The 18673-nt window shown below is 37.3% G+C and overlaps 1 protein-coding gene across 2 annotated transcripts; it reads right to left on the bottom strand.

Moving 5' to 3' along the window:
- Positions 1 to 9680: 9680 nt before the first annotated feature.
- On the bottom strand, positions 9681 to 14196 carry LOC122002629 (probable protein phosphatase 2C 33). 2 transcript variants are annotated; one of them, XM_042557862.1, is made up of 6 exons: positions 13277 to 14196; positions 12527 to 12904; positions 12304 to 12421; positions 10582 to 10805; positions 10216 to 10471; positions 9681 to 10139 (listed from the first exon to the last, which is right to left on the bottom strand). In XM_042557862.1, exons 1-6 carry the CDS (start codon positions 13520 to 13522, stop codon positions 10135 to 10137), a joined length of 1227 nt encoding a protein of 408 aa, XP_042413796.1. In that variant the 5' UTR covers positions 13523 to 14196; the 3' UTR covers positions 9681 to 10134. The 2 variants fall into 2 exon arrangements, with proteins under 2 accessions (XP_042413796.1, XP_042413797.1); XM_042557863.1 differs by having other exon boundaries at positions 10222 to 10471.
- Between the last annotated feature and the right edge of the window lie 4477 nt (positions 14197 to 18673).

The following is an 18673-nucleotide window of genomic DNA, read 5'->3' as shown; positions in this document are numbered from 1 at the left end:
CCTGAGAGGATGCTCAGCGAGCCGACGGATCCGTTTTCCATGATACGATTTCTATTTATGCATTCTCTGCTGATATTTTGATTGATCTTGGTAGTTCGCATTCTTTTATATCCGTACCTTTATGCGGGAGATTGGTAGATTACCTCTTTGTTAGGTTGCGGCGATTGTTGTCTCCCTACCGTGCGGTGATACTTTAGCGTCACCCGGAGATCGAGAGGTTGCCGTTAGACTTTAGCAACATGATACTTACGGTAGATCTTCTAGTATTGGAGATGGTCGAGTTTGATGTCATTCTTGGCATGGATTGGTTGTCGTTTATCATGCTACCGTTGATTGCCGACGAGGGTGACCTTCCGGCCTCCGAACCAACCCTCGTGGAGTTTCACCGGCATCGAGACGACGGCATCTCGATTATTTCAGCGATTCGAGCCTGAGTTCTTGTCACCACGGTATCATGGTTTTGTTGTCATTGATCGATCACGAGGGCGATGGTAGTTCGACTCTCAAGCGTTCTGTTGTCGGAGTACGGATGTATTTCGGAGGAGCGGGTTTGCCTCCCAGAAGGCTAGTGGAGTTCGCTATTGAGCTGATTCCGGGAACTGCGCCGACATCGAAAGCTCCGTATCGTATGGCACCAAAAGAGTTGAACGAGCTGAAGGTTCAACTCCAGGAGCTTTTAGACAGAGGATTCATTCGCCCTAGTGTTTCACCATGGGGTTCTCCAGTTCTGTTTGTCAAGAAAAAGGATGGTACTATGAGGTTGTGTATTGACTACAGGCAGCTGAATGCAGTTACCATCAGAAATAAATATCCATTACCACGGATCGAGGATTTGTTTGATTAGCTCAGAGGTACATCAGTGTATTCTAAGATTGATCTGCGATCCGGATATCATCAGCTGAGAGTCAGAGATTCTGATATCCAGAAGACAGCTTTCCGTACCAGATACGGTCATTATGAGTTTTTGGTAATGCCATTTGGGCTTACCAATGCTCCAGCGGTGTTTATGGACTTGATGAACCGCATCTTTCTGGAGTATCTGGATCAGTTTGTTATCGTTTTCATTGATGACATATTGGTCTACTCTCGTTCCGAGGAGGAGCATGCACAGCATCTTCGCACAGTCTTAGAGATTCTTCGACGACATCAGATGTACGCAAAGTTCAGCAAGTGTGCATTCTGGCTATCCTCAGTTGGGTTTCTGGGACACGTGGTTTCTAGCAGGGGTATTTCAGTTGATCCTCAGAAGATCGAGGTCATCACGGTTGGGAGCGGTAAAGTCGATTCGAGATCCGCAATTTTACGGGTTTGGCGGGATATTACCGCGTTTTGTCGAGGGCTTCTCGTATTGCTATGCCACTGACATGTCTTACCCGGAAAGGCGTGAAGTTCATATGGTCCGAGGATTGCGAGACCGGCTTCCAGCTGAGCGGAGATTAGTGTCGGGTCCAGTTTTGGTTTTACCTTCCGGAGAGGATGGATTTGTACTTTACACCGACGCGTCTCTCTGATGCAGCACGGCCGAGTAGTCTCTTATGCTTCTCGTCGGTGAAGGAGCATGAGAAGAACTACCAGTTCATGATTTGGAGTTAGCCGCCATCATCTTTGCTCGAAGCTTTGGCGTCATCATTTATACGGTATCACATTTGAGATTCTCACGATCATAAGAGTCTCAAATACATTTTCACTCGGAAGGAGTTAATCTCCGACGGAGGAGATGGATGGAGTTCTGAAGGACTACGATTGTACCATTAGCTACCACCACAGGAAAGCTAATGTGGTTCTGAATGCACTCGGCGGAAGTCGAGAGGACTTTGGCTTGCCGGACTTGATCACGGACTTGATTGAGTTTCTGAATTAGATCTTGAGGCGAGGACCGGCAGGCGGTATTCGGTTACCATGGTTGCTCGATCGTCGATCGGGACGAGGATCCAGAGGCCAGCCGATGATCGGCATTTGCGGTTTATTGTCGATCGAGATAGCAGGCGTGACCGAGTTTACGAGACGAGGAGGGTATTATATACTTCCGAGGCAGATTATGTGTACCTCGGTCTCACGGTCTTACAGGAGCTACTACAGGAGGCACATTGTCGATTTACGATACATCCAGGTGGGACCCGTATGTATCGAGACTTGAGGCGTTCCGGTGGAACAGCATGAAGAAAGATATCGCGGTTCGTAGCTAGATGTCTTGTCTCAGCAGGTGAAGGCTGAACAGACTGCGGGATTACTTGATGATTCCTATTCACGAGTGGAAGTGGGATCACATTACCATGGACTTTGTGGTAGGGTTGCCGAGGACACGACGAGGCCATGACGCGATTTGGGTAATCGTTGATCGATTAACCAAATCAGCGCACTTCTTAGCGATTCGAGGACCGATCCCTGGATCGATTAGCAGATTTGTGTTGTCGAGAGATTATCGGGCTACATAGTGTTCCGTTGAGTATCATTTGGATAGAGATCCACGGTTTACATCTCGTTTACGCGGATCTGCGGCGAGGCCTTGATGCAGCTCCGTTTGATCTGACCTTTCATCCACAGACGGATGGGCGGTCGAGGCGGACTATTCAGACTTTAGAGGACCTGCTGAGGTCATGTGTTATGGATTTTGGAGGCGATTGGGAGGACCATCTGCCGTTGGTAGAGTTGCCTACAACAACGGCTTCCATTCGGCTATCCGGATGGCACCGTTTGAGGCGTTATACGGTAGACCTTGTCGGACACCGTCCTTTGGGATGAGGTTGGAGAGGCTCAGTTGTTGGGACCTCATAGAGTTCAGCAGGATGCAGAGTTGGTCCGTACTATCAGACGGAGGATGTCAGAGGCGCAGGATCGCCAGAAGAGTTATGCTGATCGGAGACGCAGACCACTAGAGTTCTCTGTTGGCGACCATGTATTTCTACGAGTTTCACCCACGAAAGGGGTGAAGAGATTTGGCCTCAGAGGTAAGCTAACTCCGCGGTACATTGGTCCTTTCGAGATCTTGGAGAGGATCGGAGCTGTAGCTTACCGATTGGCACTACCACCGTCCTTGTCAGGCGTTCACGATGTATTCCACGTATCGATGCTGAGGAGATACGTGCCCGACCCGACGCATGTGCTGGCAGATATCCCAGTTCCAGTTCAGCCTGACATTACCTATGAGGAGGTTCCGGTACGGATTCTCGACCGGAAGGAGCGTCAGTTGCGGAACAAGACCATCCGGCTGGTTAAAGTCGGATGGCAGCATCATTCGGACGAGAAGGCTACTTGGGAGCTCGAGGACACTATCCGAGCTCGATATCCCCATCTTTTCACTTGAGGTATGTGATTTATTTACCGTTCAGCATTTATATTCTATATCTGTTGTTAGTACTTGCTGATGGTAGATAACGAAATTTGGGGACCAAATTTTTATAAGTGGGGGAGAATGTAAAATACCGGAAATAGGCGAATATGATTTAGGAAATTTTTCCGGAAATTTTGGAAATTTTTCGGGAATTTTTCGGAGCTCGTACGGATGAGTTGACGGGGATAAAAACGGGGTCCGGAAAAGCCTGTTTAGGCTACCCCATTTAAATGAGGAAAAGTTGGATTTCTAAATTCCTTTTTCTTTATTTATTTTCTCTTTTCATTTCTTTGTGTCGCCGTTTACTCCTTTCCCCTCGCGAACCCGAGCCCTAACCGCCTCTTCCCCGGCCGGTACAAATTTCCCCCGAGCCCGATGCCATCTCCTTCCTCTTACATCTTCTCCTCTGCCGACGCCGAGTATCAGCCACAAGAACTCCGGCAGTTTCGCTCTTTGCCCTAGCCGACCCCTTCGTTTGCCGGCGATCTTCCCTGAGCCTTAGTCATCTTCTCAGCCGCGTTTTCTCCACCCGACGGCGTCGCCATCCGTAGTGCCGCCGGCCTTCTCCACCCCGTCGCCTCTGCCCTAGCCGAACCTTGAAGGTAAGGGCTATACCAAGCTGTGTTGTGGATTTGATCTGCGGAGGTGATTTCTTGTTTCTTGGGTACTGATTTTCTTCCTTGTTTCTGATCTCGTCACCAGAAAATTGGAGAGGCAGGGGGAAACAGTGAGGAAGGGCTCTGCTGTGCAGTGTTCCGACAGTAACAATTAGAGTTCCAGCAGCAATAAATTTAAGTTGGCAGCAACAGACCTGGTGTGGATCAACAAACACAGCTACGAGATAGGTAAGGAAATTTAGGTATTTTTGGTTTGAGGCTCAGATTTACAGATTTATGGGTGCTGCCTAATTGATAGTATAGGGTATTTAATTGTTGTTGTGGATTTTATTTTTATCCTGGTAGTGTGGAGGATTTTTCAGCAGCAAGCAACCTTTCACTGCAGTCATTTGGATTGTGAACTGAGGTAAGGTTTAGGGTTTTACTTTGATCATGTTGTTGATGATTGATTGATAGGATTAGGTAGTTTGGAATTGATCTAATGGTGGATTGGGGATTAGGTAACTAACCCTAATTTATCGTTAGACTTTATTTAGATAAGTTGATGATTATTATTTAGGGTTTTGCCCTAAATGGTTTTAAGGATTTATTTAGCAATTCATTCGAATTTTAGCTAAATAAAAATGTATTTATTGGATACAGGATTTTGACGCGAGACGAGTATCTCGATGTCGGATTTGGACATTCCTATTGGAGGCGGGTACTTTTGACTTATGTCATTTGATATGCTTAGTAATTAAATTAACATGTTGCATTAATTGTGTTTCTTATCTGTTTCGGTTAATCACTACCCAAATCTTACATGCTTGATTGATTGATTGGTTTTGCATCTCAGGTATATTTTACCTGTTTGTACATGCTTATAGGGGTAGTGATATGCCATGCTTGACCATGTTCAGGACCTAGGTTTTTATACCTTCTGTGTACCTTTGATTCGATATGATTCGTTGACCTAGGGTGCACTTTTCTATATATATGGATTAGGTCAGGATGTTTATATGGTTATTGTCATGCATCATTTGCATGATTGCATGCTGTGCGATAGTCCGCTCCATTATTGTTGAGCACATCGCCAGTTACATGGATCTGCACACACCACCACTCATGGGTTAGTGGTCGATTCAGGATGAGTGTGTTGCAGCAGGGACTCTGTTAGGCACCGTTGGTCCGCTCATGGGTAGTGTGACACAACGTGTTATCCAGTGATTCCTCCCGTCTTTGAGTCGGAGTTGAGAGCATTCGCTCCCCATCTATGATTTGGGGTAGGAGGATAGGTGTACTCCGACACATCCGTCCACTCGGTCACTCATCGGGAGTAGTGACGACAGAGTCACGGTTGTCACGACCCTACCCACTCGGCCTCACTTTTGTATGAGATGATCGTCGGGGGTGACCGGGACGCATCATTGGCATCATGTGCATGATGCATTTATTGCTGTGTTTGTGTTTACGTTTATATGCTGCATATTGTTTGGATACCTATGTTTGACATGCATACAGGATTCCTTATCCCTCGGACTGTTTGACCTTATACTCAGGACCTGGTTAGTACAGTATTCTCCTGTTTATTTCAGATGCATTCTTATCTTTCTTATCAGGAGACTGTACGCATGATTAGTGCTAGGTGTTGTTTCTTTACTTTGCATATCAACTGTACCTGCTGAGTGTTGGACTCACCCCGCCTCCATTGTTGTTATTTTCAGGTTGATGCTGTCAGGAGGGAGTTCCAGTCGCTAGTCCCCACTGCACGTAGTGCTACTCCGCTGCTAGTTTTTAAGTTGTTTCATTTTAGCTTTTCGCTATCAGACTTTATTTTAGTTTTGTTTTGGATTTACATATGGATATTGTATGGAATCTTTCCGTTGGATGAACTTTTCGTATGATTTGGATTTACTCTACTACATGCCTGCCTGAACGGCAGAAGAGGTAAGAAAAATCGGATTTGAGTAGGGTTGATTTCGAGTCAAAGTATTATTACTGCGTGGTTGTGTCAGCCAGAGGCTGAATATATATATAAAAACTGCGTGGTGATTGATTTTTATTACTGTTATTATTCCAGCCGCCTGTGGCTGAGTATTTAGTGCTTGTAGAAAATTTTGATTGTCTGCCGTACAGGGGAGATGCTGCCGAAATTTTCTCGGACAGGGACTCTTCTGGGGGCGTGACACACCGAGTTATCACATATATTACTGAAAATTTTAAAGAACGAGTATACACTTCTGGTATTATATATAGGCATGTAGACAAGAGACGAAAATATTTTATTAATAAATTTTTAGTAAGTAAATTTAATATATTTAGTATTCTATAATATATTTATCCTTAAAGAAATTAAATTTTTAACTTATAATTGTAGAAAAAATATATATGGGAGGAAGGGCACGAAGAACTATTTACAGATACTTGGAATAGTTATTATTCCAAACTTTACAGAGACATACTTTACTATATGAGAAAGAAGAGCACTAGACAGGGATATATTTCCGATGAGATTTGGAGTGCATGGAAGACCACCTGGACTGCAGAAAAGTGGCAAACAAATACTGAAAAGACTCGAGCAAATAAAAATACATAGCTAGGTGACCTGAGCAACGGAACCGCTAGGCATACATCAGAATTCAGATCTAGTGTTGAGCATGTCATGGTGTTTAATTTAAAATTATATAAGCAAATTTTATATTTATTACCAAACTTGTATAATTTTGTCCCAAATTATTTGTGTATATAAGAGCGTGAACTAGCTTGTCAATCAACTTGTATGAAGATCTTTCTCAAGACCCAAAAGAAGAAGGATGACACATTTGTTGATCCTCTATCTCACGCTATACATATAAGATTATTAACTTTATTACATTTAATTATTTCTATCTTGATTACTTTTAGGATGACACATCTTGATTATATTTTTCCACACAAAATCAAATGACAAATAGAGTGACTCAGGCATCTCAGCCACCAGCAGAGGGGGGTCACAGCATCCATCCATCGAGGCGCTAAATGAGATTTATTTTGATGTTATCGATGCATGGACAAAAAATTCTACCCTCTATGGCCTTGGCTTTCATGTCAAAGTTGCATTTGATCATTTGAAGACTCCTAGAAGTCATGATGGTTTCTCTTTCTCTTCTTTTACTAAGGTCTAGTCTTTAAAACAAGAAAATCAAGAACTACGAGCTTAAGTTGCCTCAATGGATCAGAGGATGAATCAGTGGATGACCGCTAAGGAGCAGAGGAGGGTTGTTGATGAGCAGAGGTGAGTTGAGGATGATGGGAGGAGAGCTAATCATGAGGCTCTCGTGGCCCATATACGAGCGGTCATACATAAACCATACAAAATATATTTATTCTATTTTGATATTTTAATCTGCTCATTTTTAAATATTGTATTACTGTATGTTTCAGACTTCTGACCTATTGACATATTGATGATCATCTTTATCTGCTTATTTCTATCCCTGTATCAAAATTAGTTATATATATAAGTAAAATGTTTGATTATACATATAAATCTATCGAATTTGACTTTTTGTAAAACTTGTTATTACTATCTTATATATGGATGTATTATTTGGAATATTTTTTATCATGGTATTTATTTAGATATGGATATTTGGATGGTTTATTTTTTTTTCTATTATTATGATTTGTTTAGATTTTATTTATTTTAGATGATTTTAATTGTTGGATATTTAGATATTTTCTATCAGTTTGTTTCCATAATTTAGTATGTTTGTTTATATGGATGTTAGTTTATTTGTCTTTGTAATATTGTAGTTTGTATGAAATGTATGTATAGATTGTTAAGATGTATGAAATGTGTTTGTATGTGTAGATGTGATTGTATGGATGTATGTGATTGTTTGTATGTATGAAATATCATCGTCTGTAATGATTTTTTGTATATATGAAAATTGTAAATATGGTAATCCTGAATATAAATGACTATTGATTTTTTTTTCAATTACCGATGGAATACCGATGAAATATTGATTCCATCAATAAACATCGAAATGGTTTATCGATAGAAACTATGTTTCTGTTGGAAATATCATATAGATATTGCCGACGGAAACACTGTTTCCATCGGCAAAACTTACTACAGAAATTTAATTTCCATCAGAAAATATTATTACAGAATTTAAATTCTGTTGTCGGTGTATACCGACGAAATCTAAATTCCGTCGGTAAAATCTTTCCGGGCGGATTATCTCTTGACAAACGATATTCCGTCATAATTTCGTCACTAAACCAGTTCAACAAAGGAATTACGACAGATTATTCTACCAGTAATCTCGCTTTTTTTTAGTGGATGACTCGGAGCACCTATATATATATATATATATATATATATATGAGTATTGATATTGTGCGCGACTGTGCGCGTCGCGCACAATATCAGTTTTTTTTATTTTTTATTTTTAATTTTTTTTTAGTTTTTTGAATTTAAAAAATTCAACATTTCCTTATTTAAAATTTAATATATAGATATATCCCTTAAACACATTACAATACTCAATAAATACTTAAATTAATTTTATTTTAATTTTTTTTTTAAACCAAACACTATAACTTAATTAGAAAGCCTAAACCCTTCAGGTAAAATCTAAAAAAAAAATAGTTTTAACACTATACCCAAAGCCTGAACCCTATAAATAAAATCGTAAAGAAATTTTTTAATTATTTTTTAATTTAAAAATAAAAAAAAACACTGATATTGTGCGCGACGCGCACAGTCGCGCACTGTGCGCGTCGCGCACAGTATCAATTCTATATATATATATATATATATATCAGTTAAGCATTGTAAAACTATGATAAATATATATAAATGATGATATTTTAAAAATAAAGACTTAGAATAATAAAATAAAATAAAATTTATTTAAATATAGACAATGATATAGTAAAAATTTCATATAACCAATCCGGGATAAAACTTGATGTACTCATATTCTTTAGGAATATCTTCATCCGAGAATATCTTTATACGCTCTGTGAAAACATCCCTATCCGAGAATATTCCTATTTGAGTTAAGCATCAGAAGGGTGTTTTCGGTCACCGTCAACACCCTCTCACTCGTGTTACGGCGCAGGCTTGCCCTAAGTTTTATCCTAATATTAGGATGATTATGACCTGAATCTATGCCTAGAACTATCCTAAGCTCTCAGTGATTCTCCAATACATTCTTTGCCTGAATCTATGCCTAGATCAAATAATTATTCCTCTGCACAATTTCATTTCTCGTGTGTTTCCTTGCAAAAAGTATTAATTCGGAATGCTGAGTAGCAACAAATAGATCAGTAGGTGATGAATGGGAATGCTCCTCCATTGTGAAAACTTCATGATGAATGGAATTTTGCATGACTAAATCAAGCCTGGTTGGACTCCGAGGTTGTGAATAACTTGTTCCATTGGTCAGGGTTGGAGTTGTGTCCCTATCCCAATTGATCTCCCTTCAGTCCAGTACAACATTCATTATCACTATCTCAAATGGAGTTACTATAAGTTTATGTATTCTGTATTATGCATGAAACTATTATTGATTCAAGGATACATACAAATCAAAGAAATGCAACATGTGTACTAAAGACATCAACGCCATCCACACACGAGTTTCTCAGCCATGTTGGTTTGTGTTTTGGTATACGGTCGGTTGAATCAATCAGAAATTCAGTTCATTTACTAAGTCCTTACTGACCGACTTATCGTGCAACCTTACACCTTTGTAGAGTAACAAAACTTTCATGTAAGAATGTGTGAAAAGGCAATACAATATCTTTTACAGTTCAAAAAGCAATGAATAAATATCGACAAAGTGCTTCCTCACATGCTAAGGCAGAATAACGAACAGTGAAGCATCGAGTTCTCGAGAGAACAAGAACATGGCACTAGATTTGCAACTCACAGTAACCAAAATGGAATTGTGCAAAGAAAGCAATCCTACACACTGACATTTAAAAATCACAGAGAAAAAGAGAGAGGAGGAGAAAGAACACCTGGACGTTCTAATAAAGTCGGGATGCTCTTCTCATGAAAACTAATGTTCCTCCAACTGCAGGCATCTCGACTAATTAAGATGATGCTTGATGGTTGTCATGCTTGTTGTTGTTTGCTGCTGCTCTGCGACAAACTTTGACAGAACTAACAGGGAATTCTCCTGGGAGATGCTCTAGAGCACACCGATCTCACGCTGCATTCAGATGGCACTGTCAAAGAGGCTGTTGATATAAATGAGAGCTAGACATGGTTTTCAGGAGCTTCCGTACCCGTACCCTGTTTATAACTGACAATCTCGATGTCATCCAGTGGTCCATTGGCTTCTTTACTGTCGGCAGTAGAGTTGTTGGATGTGTCTATATTAAGGAAGAGGCAAACCACAGCGCAGTCATCAATTTTTGAAGCCGGATACTTGGACTTCCAGGCACGAACAGCTGATTCAACTAGGAAACGAGCAGCAGATGACCTTTCATGAGCAGACGCAACTATGCTTATCACTTCATTGTTGGATAAAACATCCCAGACCTGAAAAAAAATTGATATATTCACAAGGATGTGTTTCGCAAAGGGTTATACTAATTTGAAAAGCCCGGGAAAACAGAAATCTCCGAATAACAGAATTGAATCCATCTCACCCCGTCGGTGGCCAAAACAATAAAGTCATCATTTTCAGTGATGAGCCTGTAAGAAACTTCAGGCACAGAAATTAAACCAAAATCCTTCAAACAGAAATCTCCGAATGCCCGTGCCATAGCCAAGCCTGGGGAATCATGATTGGGCAGCCATACCCGAGCCACTTCTGGTTCATCCCTCAGAGCAAAGATACGGCCTCTGCAACGCCTAATCCTTTCAGCTTCCCCTTCAAAGAAAAATCAATACATTTTGAAGAAATTAAACCTAAGGGATTGCTGCAAATAACTCATTAGAAATACTAAGATAAGAAGCGAGACCATTGACCATCATTTCATAGCTAATTTAAGCCTCAGAACCATTTTAATTGCTTTTATGGTGCAGAAAGATATTTAAAATGTGTGTGAGTGTGTGCGAGAGAAGTTGAAACATAGAAGAATTTGAAGCTCAATCATTCAAATGAAGGGCACCAATGCTGCAATTCATACCATTAACACAATGTTCTATCCATAATTTCGTATCGTTCCATCATTATCCATTCAACACACAAAAAGGAATCCCATAATTTTTCGTATAGCTTCCATTTTCTTGTTACCAAAAAGAAATTTGATACTGATATTAATATCATCTTAAATAGTAGTAGAGCATCACTAGGCAGACCACCTGGTTATTGGCACCTTTCCTCTACAAAAGACACCTTATAGACAACAAACCTTAAATCCTAGTCCAAAGAATGCCATTTAGAGTCAATGAGTCATCATCAATATAAACAAAGAAAGAGAATGGTAATACAAATCATTCTAAGTAAAATTAAGAGGCAATCCCACTGTTGGTTATAGAAAAATCCACATGAACATGCCTTCCAGAATTGAGAAATCTCCTAACAAACTCTAGACCTCAAAAGTGTTACCTAACTAGGACTTATTTATATATGCTAATTGTACTGCAACTATTGCGTTTGCGATCCAATCAAAATGCAATTTTTTATAAAAGAAGCAAGTACATCTATATCATGAGATAGTTTACAAAGTAGAGTATGTCAATGTTCATCCTTCACACCTGAAACCAAACCAGACAAATAATCGACACAAAAAAAAAAACACCACTTAAGGTAGCTCATGTGCGGACTTGCAATTGTCTTTATCATTAAAATGGCCTTCTGTTTATCAGCAATGGATAACCTCAATGTGGAGGTAGCCAATGAATCCTAGAAATATAAAGAAGAAAAAGTTGCAAACCGACATGTTCCAAGAGTCATGAAATGAAATGTGAAAGTATAATGACCAAGTTTAACACGAAGGCACGCTAGTAAGAAAGCTTAAATGTGAAGTTCTATATGATACAAATATAGACTCAAAATTTTAAAAATGAGACCAAATGAAAAATCTTCAATCCCAAAAATATTTTTGAACTGTGCTGGCTCATTATCGAATTTCATGGAGTGCAACTCTAATGGAAGGCTTAGCAAGTTATATATAGTCTGTGGACAATCATTCATTGCTATGCAGTTTGCAAAAGGAAAATATTGTCGTAGAAAAAAAAATCAATTATAAGAACCTTCACCGAAAGATGATTTAAACACTTGCATGGACATCTAAAAATTTGTAAATGAAAGTTATATGTCAAAGATGGATTATGAAAATGAATATGCCAAGATGCTTGAATAATCATAGATTTACATTAGCATTATCGGAAGTAAGATAAAAGGTACAGAAGAAAAAACATACTGGGTAGGCTTGGTTTTAGATCCACGGTCAGCTGGATGGCAATCAAGGAATTATTTTCATCTCTAGTGCCCAAAACTGCTCTTGAGTCTCCAACATTTCCAATGATGAGATCTTGACCCTACAAATGAAAAAGACTATCATCAAAGAAATTACTGGATACTGTCCAAAACTAAACTACAAATGATAGTTCTAATTGGCGAACATAGAATGGGAAGTTACCAACCTGCTTAAACAGAGTGACTGCAGTTGTTCCACTGTAGAAGCAATCGATCTCAGGATGCAATCTCAGTTCTTTATCCACTATTCTGAAAGCCTTGAGGAACGAGTCTTTCATTGTTTTCAAGAATTTCGAATGTCTGTCCCTCTCTCGAAAGGTAGTAGAAGCTATGGGCACATCCATGGGGATTGCAGATGGGATTCCATTCGAATTCACGGTGTTGGTATTATTCTCTTTGGATTGATCATTTCCTATAATTAGCTGCCAACTAGCTCGTAGATTCAAAGGGAGAATATCTCTTACTTTCCCTGCCACCATGTGGCCATTGGGACCATGACCATCAAAAACGCCACAAAAGACTGTATCACTCCTATCACCAAAATTCTGCATGTCAAATATGAAATTGTGAAAAGCAAATAAGGTAATCTCAATGAAAACATAACATGCTATGTTCAAAATAAACATCATTGTGAAAGGGGAAAAACTCAAAGTAAACATCATTTTCGAGTCGATTTGTTCGAATTGAACTACATAATAATCTACAAAATATGTTCAATTAATAGTTTTTTTAAAGAAAAACAGTAATCGTGTTTGCAACAACTGGAGAATGTTGCAATCAAACATAAAAAGTAGACAAGAACCAAGAATTGATTGGATGGTAATGTTACTATTTTGTTGTCATGAAAAATAGATGGCAAACATCCACACAGATTCAAATAACCAATTGTAAAAATCACCAGAAGGAATACGACAGACCTCCCAAACGATCATGGCGTCCTGGTTAGTCCCTTTCTTGCCCTGCTGGGTGAATAGCGACGCTGCGCTGGTGGAGCCATTTCGAAACTTCCTCCCCGGGATCCCGTAGAGCTCCTCCTCCTCTGGCGATGCCCGTGGCCACCACTTCGAGCGCCCCCGTTGCCGCCTGGCCTCTGAAGCCGGCGACGCCTGGGACGACGGGCCGGAGCCACCGCTCTGCCCGTCGGCCGACAAGCAGGACCCCATCGGCAGGGTCCTGAGCACATCCAATATGCACTCCAGAGCAGCCAGGCAGCTGAACCGAACGAATCGAGTTGGCGGATCCGTCGAGCCCCGGATTTAAAACACCGATTCCTTCAGCGTTAAACTTCTCCCTCGGCTCCCAAAGACGAGAAACCAATTGGAGAAGAAAGGGGAAAGGGGGGAAAAACAACAACAACAACAACCAGGAAAGGAATGGTGCCGAGTATATCTATCTATCTATCTATCCATATACAAATTGCTGGATTCCAAAATGGATAACAAAAAACAAAGGCAAAACTTTGATTACAAAACGGATGAGAGGAAACAAAAACAAAATCCTCAAGCAGGCATCGTTAAAAAAACCGAAAAGGAAAAGAAGAATAACAACCGAACTATTCTTCACTGGAAAGGAAGAGGAAAAGGAAGGTATCAATCAAAACGAAGGGGGACAAAATAAGAAAGGAAGAAAGAAAGATCTCCTTTTAAAAACAATGGATTCAGCGTCGTGGAGGATCGTGGATGAAAAACTTAGGGCAAAGGAAGATTCAGTCTCCATCTCGCTCTCGTCGCGAATCCCTGCGTTCTTCCAACCACTTCGCTCCAATTCTAAATCCATGGCTCCAATGCCTCATTTATTGCCGTTCTCTCCCCTCGCTCCCTCCTTCGTATTTTTATTTTACTCAGATATTTCGATTCGATCTCTGTTTTAAATAAAATATTTAGCTTTTGGGTCGTCTCCATGAATTATCCGATAGTAAAAAATGAGCTAGACTGATGATTCCAAATTGTTCTTGTGGTTTATGTGTCTCCTAATAATATAGGGGTATTTTTTTAATATATTTGGAATTTTAAAACATTTCAAATAAAAAAAAATGAAGTAAATTCAGCATGGTTGGATGTTTATATTTATTAATTTTCATTTATAAATAATATTTTAAAGTTGTACTTTTATATGGTATAATAAATTGACCATTTAGTCCCAAGTAATAATGTAACTCTAGCGTTATCTTAAATTAAATTGGATGAATTAATAGATAAATTATTTTTAATGAACTGTTGATCTAAAATGCTAGACTAATATATCATCCGTACGTAATTAAAGGATATTGGACTCCTAGATTATTCACTACGAGCGCTTCTTGATTTATCGTGATGGCCAGTGGGAAACTTCTGTGGGGTCGGACTGGTCACTCCAAGCTCGATGTTACCCGGTCTGATTAATTATTTTTTTAGACTAATATATCATCTGTCTTCATGATAAAATTAAGTTGGTTAGCGTGGAGCATAGGTATTATCATAGGGTAAGGATTTGAATCTCGATAAAGTTAAGGAAAAAAGTTTTCCTCCGGATTGGTCAACTATAGTTCTCGATTTATTTTCTCACATATGATTATAAGACCGATAGTATAGAGTTCTGGAGTGACAAATTCTACTTATGTATTATTTATTATAAATGTTTATTAATTTCTATTTGATTCTCGAATTGCATAAGTCATTCTAGAAGTAATCAAGCACGTAATTGAATAATTAAGTCTAACTGAAAGAAATTAAATTGACGATTTAAATTATTGAAATATATTTCTAACAATATACATTATAAAATAGTTCCATGGCCATTCTTCCTACCTCCATTATGCATTTCTTTTCCTCTATTTTTTACAAAATATCTTCCTAAATTTATCCAAAATGATCATCGTGTCAAGTTACTATTCAATTTTGATTATTATAAATTTGAAATTTGATTTAATAAAGCTGATTTATATTCGTCAAATTATAAAAGAATATATAAAATAAATAAATTTAATAATTTATAAATAAACTTATTTCAACTTATATAAAATTTAATTGTCGAAAATAATATATATATAACATGTATCAATAATTTTGTAGATTTTTTACTTTTGATTTAATATTCATATTAAAAATGTTGGTGCAATAATTTCAAGGTAAAATTGACTAACCTCAAATTTATTAGAGTAAGAGAGTTTCCATATTTGACAAATATAATAAAGCTGGACCAATATGATGTTTGATACGGATGATTTAGTAAACTTCAAGTAGATAAAACTTAATAATAAGTAAATATTAAATTTACGTGTATCATGATAGTCGGAACAGGAAATTGACAAGTGAAAAATCTAAGTGAATCATAGTTGATCGAATATTTAAGAATTGGAAGTCCAACAATTAGTAAAAGAAAAGTCTAAATTGGTCATAATTGACCGAACACTTGGTGATCGGAGATAACAGAAGTCCAAGTAAATCATACAGGACCGGACACTTGACATGAGTGCGAAATTACAAACAAGTAAGGAAGATCATATATTTGGTATAGGAGAAATTATAACATATCAAATATAATCAGATGTTAGGAGCGTGAAGTCCCAACATGTCAAAGTTGACTGAATAACCGGGCAAAGGAAATTTTGATAAGTTGAGGTCAACTAAATATTAGACAAGATGATATTTCAACTTTGGAAAAACTGAAACACAAGTAATAATCAATTGCTACAAACGGACAATCGATTATTAAACTCTAACACCATAAATTCAGGGTTTAATGGAATAAATGGTGTTCACTGGAACTAAGAGTGGTATAGCTTACCATATTGAAAATTTTATATCATACCATCTACTATACCAAAAATATTGATATTTGAAAATATATATATACTGATACCGTACTAAAATTTTTGTATACCGAAACTTTGATATATCAAATTTTTGATATGGTTGAATTTCATACAAAAATTATTCGGTATACCAAATATATATATATACTCAATTGCCCACTAAAATGGTTTGGTATCAAGTTATCATAAATTATCCACTTTTAGCCTAATCCCTTATAGTCTTACTTTTGGTTTAGACTCTATCCACTATCCAAAATATCTTATACCAATGGAGAAAATTTTTCCTTATATGCCCATGATCCTTTCCATATGTTTTTAATATGGGACCTTGTTTGCAACAATTGTATCATTTGATCCTTGACCCATCAGGACTTTCTTGTCTCTCCGTCCACCTAACCTACTAATACTTTCTTACCTCTCAGTCCAACCTTACTAGGTCTTCCTTACCTAGCAGCAACAAGAACTTATCTACCTAGTGTCTAGTCATCTTGATCTAGACATGGAAGCCCCCACTTCTTTCGTTAAAGATCAATATTCCACCTATATAGTTTCATTAGACCATGACTTTTGTGCATGTGCTCTGATATCAATATTCCACCTATATGGTTTGATTAGACCATGACTCTTATACATGGGCTCTAATGTCAATATTCCACCTATATGTCTTGATTGAATCATGACTCTTGTGCACCTATCCTGATATCAATTGTTAGAACCAAAAGAATTTAGATTTCTTTATAATTATATAATATTACCCATTTTAAGCCTAAATTATGGTTTTACTTTTGGAGTCTACCTAAAAGATCGCATACCAATGGAGATACATTTCCCTTATAAGTCCATGATTTTTTTAATATGTTTTTAATGTGAAATTTTATTTGTAACCATTGCAACCCAACATTTTCTACCATCAAGAGAAAATCCAAATTATAAAGAAGCATCCAAATAAAGTTTTCACTTGTAAAGTTTATTTTACTTTCATTTTATTTATATCTAAAAAAAATATATTTGATTGTATTGCTTATGTTGTTATAAGAAATAAGTTACATGAGGCTTCTTCATCTTCAAAAGATATTTGAGAATGAGAAAGTTAGTGCTAGTAGTCCGCTAGGATTAAGCCTTAGACGTAATCCCTTTGGGAGGATGTGAACCAAATAAGAATTAATTTGTCTTTATGTGTTCTCTTTTGTTTTGTATTGTTTTGTTTCCGCTCAATGCTAATGAATGATAGATCAATCAAAGTTATTCCCTCTCTATTTTGCATAGTGCATAAAAAAAATAAAGAATTTTATGAATAGATAAAAAATTAACATAAATTATAAGAATAACAAGCTCAATAATATTCATGATTAAGGTTAAGTTGTCCCCTCGGGGCGGTGCGATGATTAAGACATGAGGTGTTGCCATATAAAGTTTTGGAGTCGAAACTCGGCGTGACCGAACATAACCTCCCCCATGTCTTAGTCATTTGCACTAATGGCTAGTAGCCACCTGTGATTTACCTCTTCCGTATTGATGGGGGCGCTGAAGGTGAGTGAATCGTCTTTTGTCACATGATCAAGGTTAAGTTCATCCTCGGTGTAGTGGTTAAAATATGGAGTGTTGTTATATAAGATCTTATGGTCGAAAGATTGGCGGAAGCTTTATGTAATTTAAGAGTGAAACATAAAATAAATAGAGACAAATATAAAATCTTACCAAATATATTTTAAATTCTTCTATTAATATTGATAAAATAAAAACAAAACAAAAAACCCCCTCACCTTGGTACTTTTCGAATAATAAAAAATAGGCTAAAATTAAAAAGACATTCTACATTATAGAAATATGAAAAAGGCGTGACATCCTATTTTTCATCCCAAAATACTTTATTTCAATATTATTATAATAATTTTAACTAAAATTAATACAACAGGTAACAATTTAAGTTAATTTTAAAAAAAATTGCTCAAACTATTATAATAATATTTAAATGATTTTAATTAATTTAGAATAATTTTAAAGTTAATAATTAGTTAGATATAACAGTCTTTTTCATATATAATAATTTTAGCTACCTAGTTTGGTTATCCTACATACTATCTATACCTAGTCCATGAGTACCTATTATTAAAAAAAAAGATTTAAAATAGAGTTTAGGATTTATAATAAATTTTTTAAAAAAATAATACTCCATGCTCACTGAATAGCATAAATAAATGTGTAAGATAATAAAACTTTATATATATTATTGGAGATATAATTAAAATTTTATATTAAAAAAATAATGAATTTAAAAAAATATAAGATATTTTCATTGGAATGAGACCACTTAAATAGAGTTAAAAATAAAATTATGAAGATTTAGGTATAATGTGCACAATATAATTTTTTTAATAACAATAATTTAGACATGCATTATTACAATATATTAAAATAAAGATATTTTCAGAATGAAAATTATGGAACACTCTTTACAAAACTTCAACAAAAATTTATCATTTTCTATCTCCATCACACAGCAAACTGTACAAAAACATTA

Source organism: Zingiber officinale, chromosome 7A (assembly GCF_018446385.1).
Source record: "Zingiber officinale cultivar Zhangliang chromosome 7A, Zo_v1.1, whole genome shotgun sequence".
Taxonomy (NCBI): Eukaryota; Viridiplantae; Streptophyta; class Magnoliopsida; order Zingiberales; family Zingiberaceae; genus Zingiber; species Zingiber officinale.
This window is presented reverse-complemented; position numbering and strand designations above follow the sequence as displayed.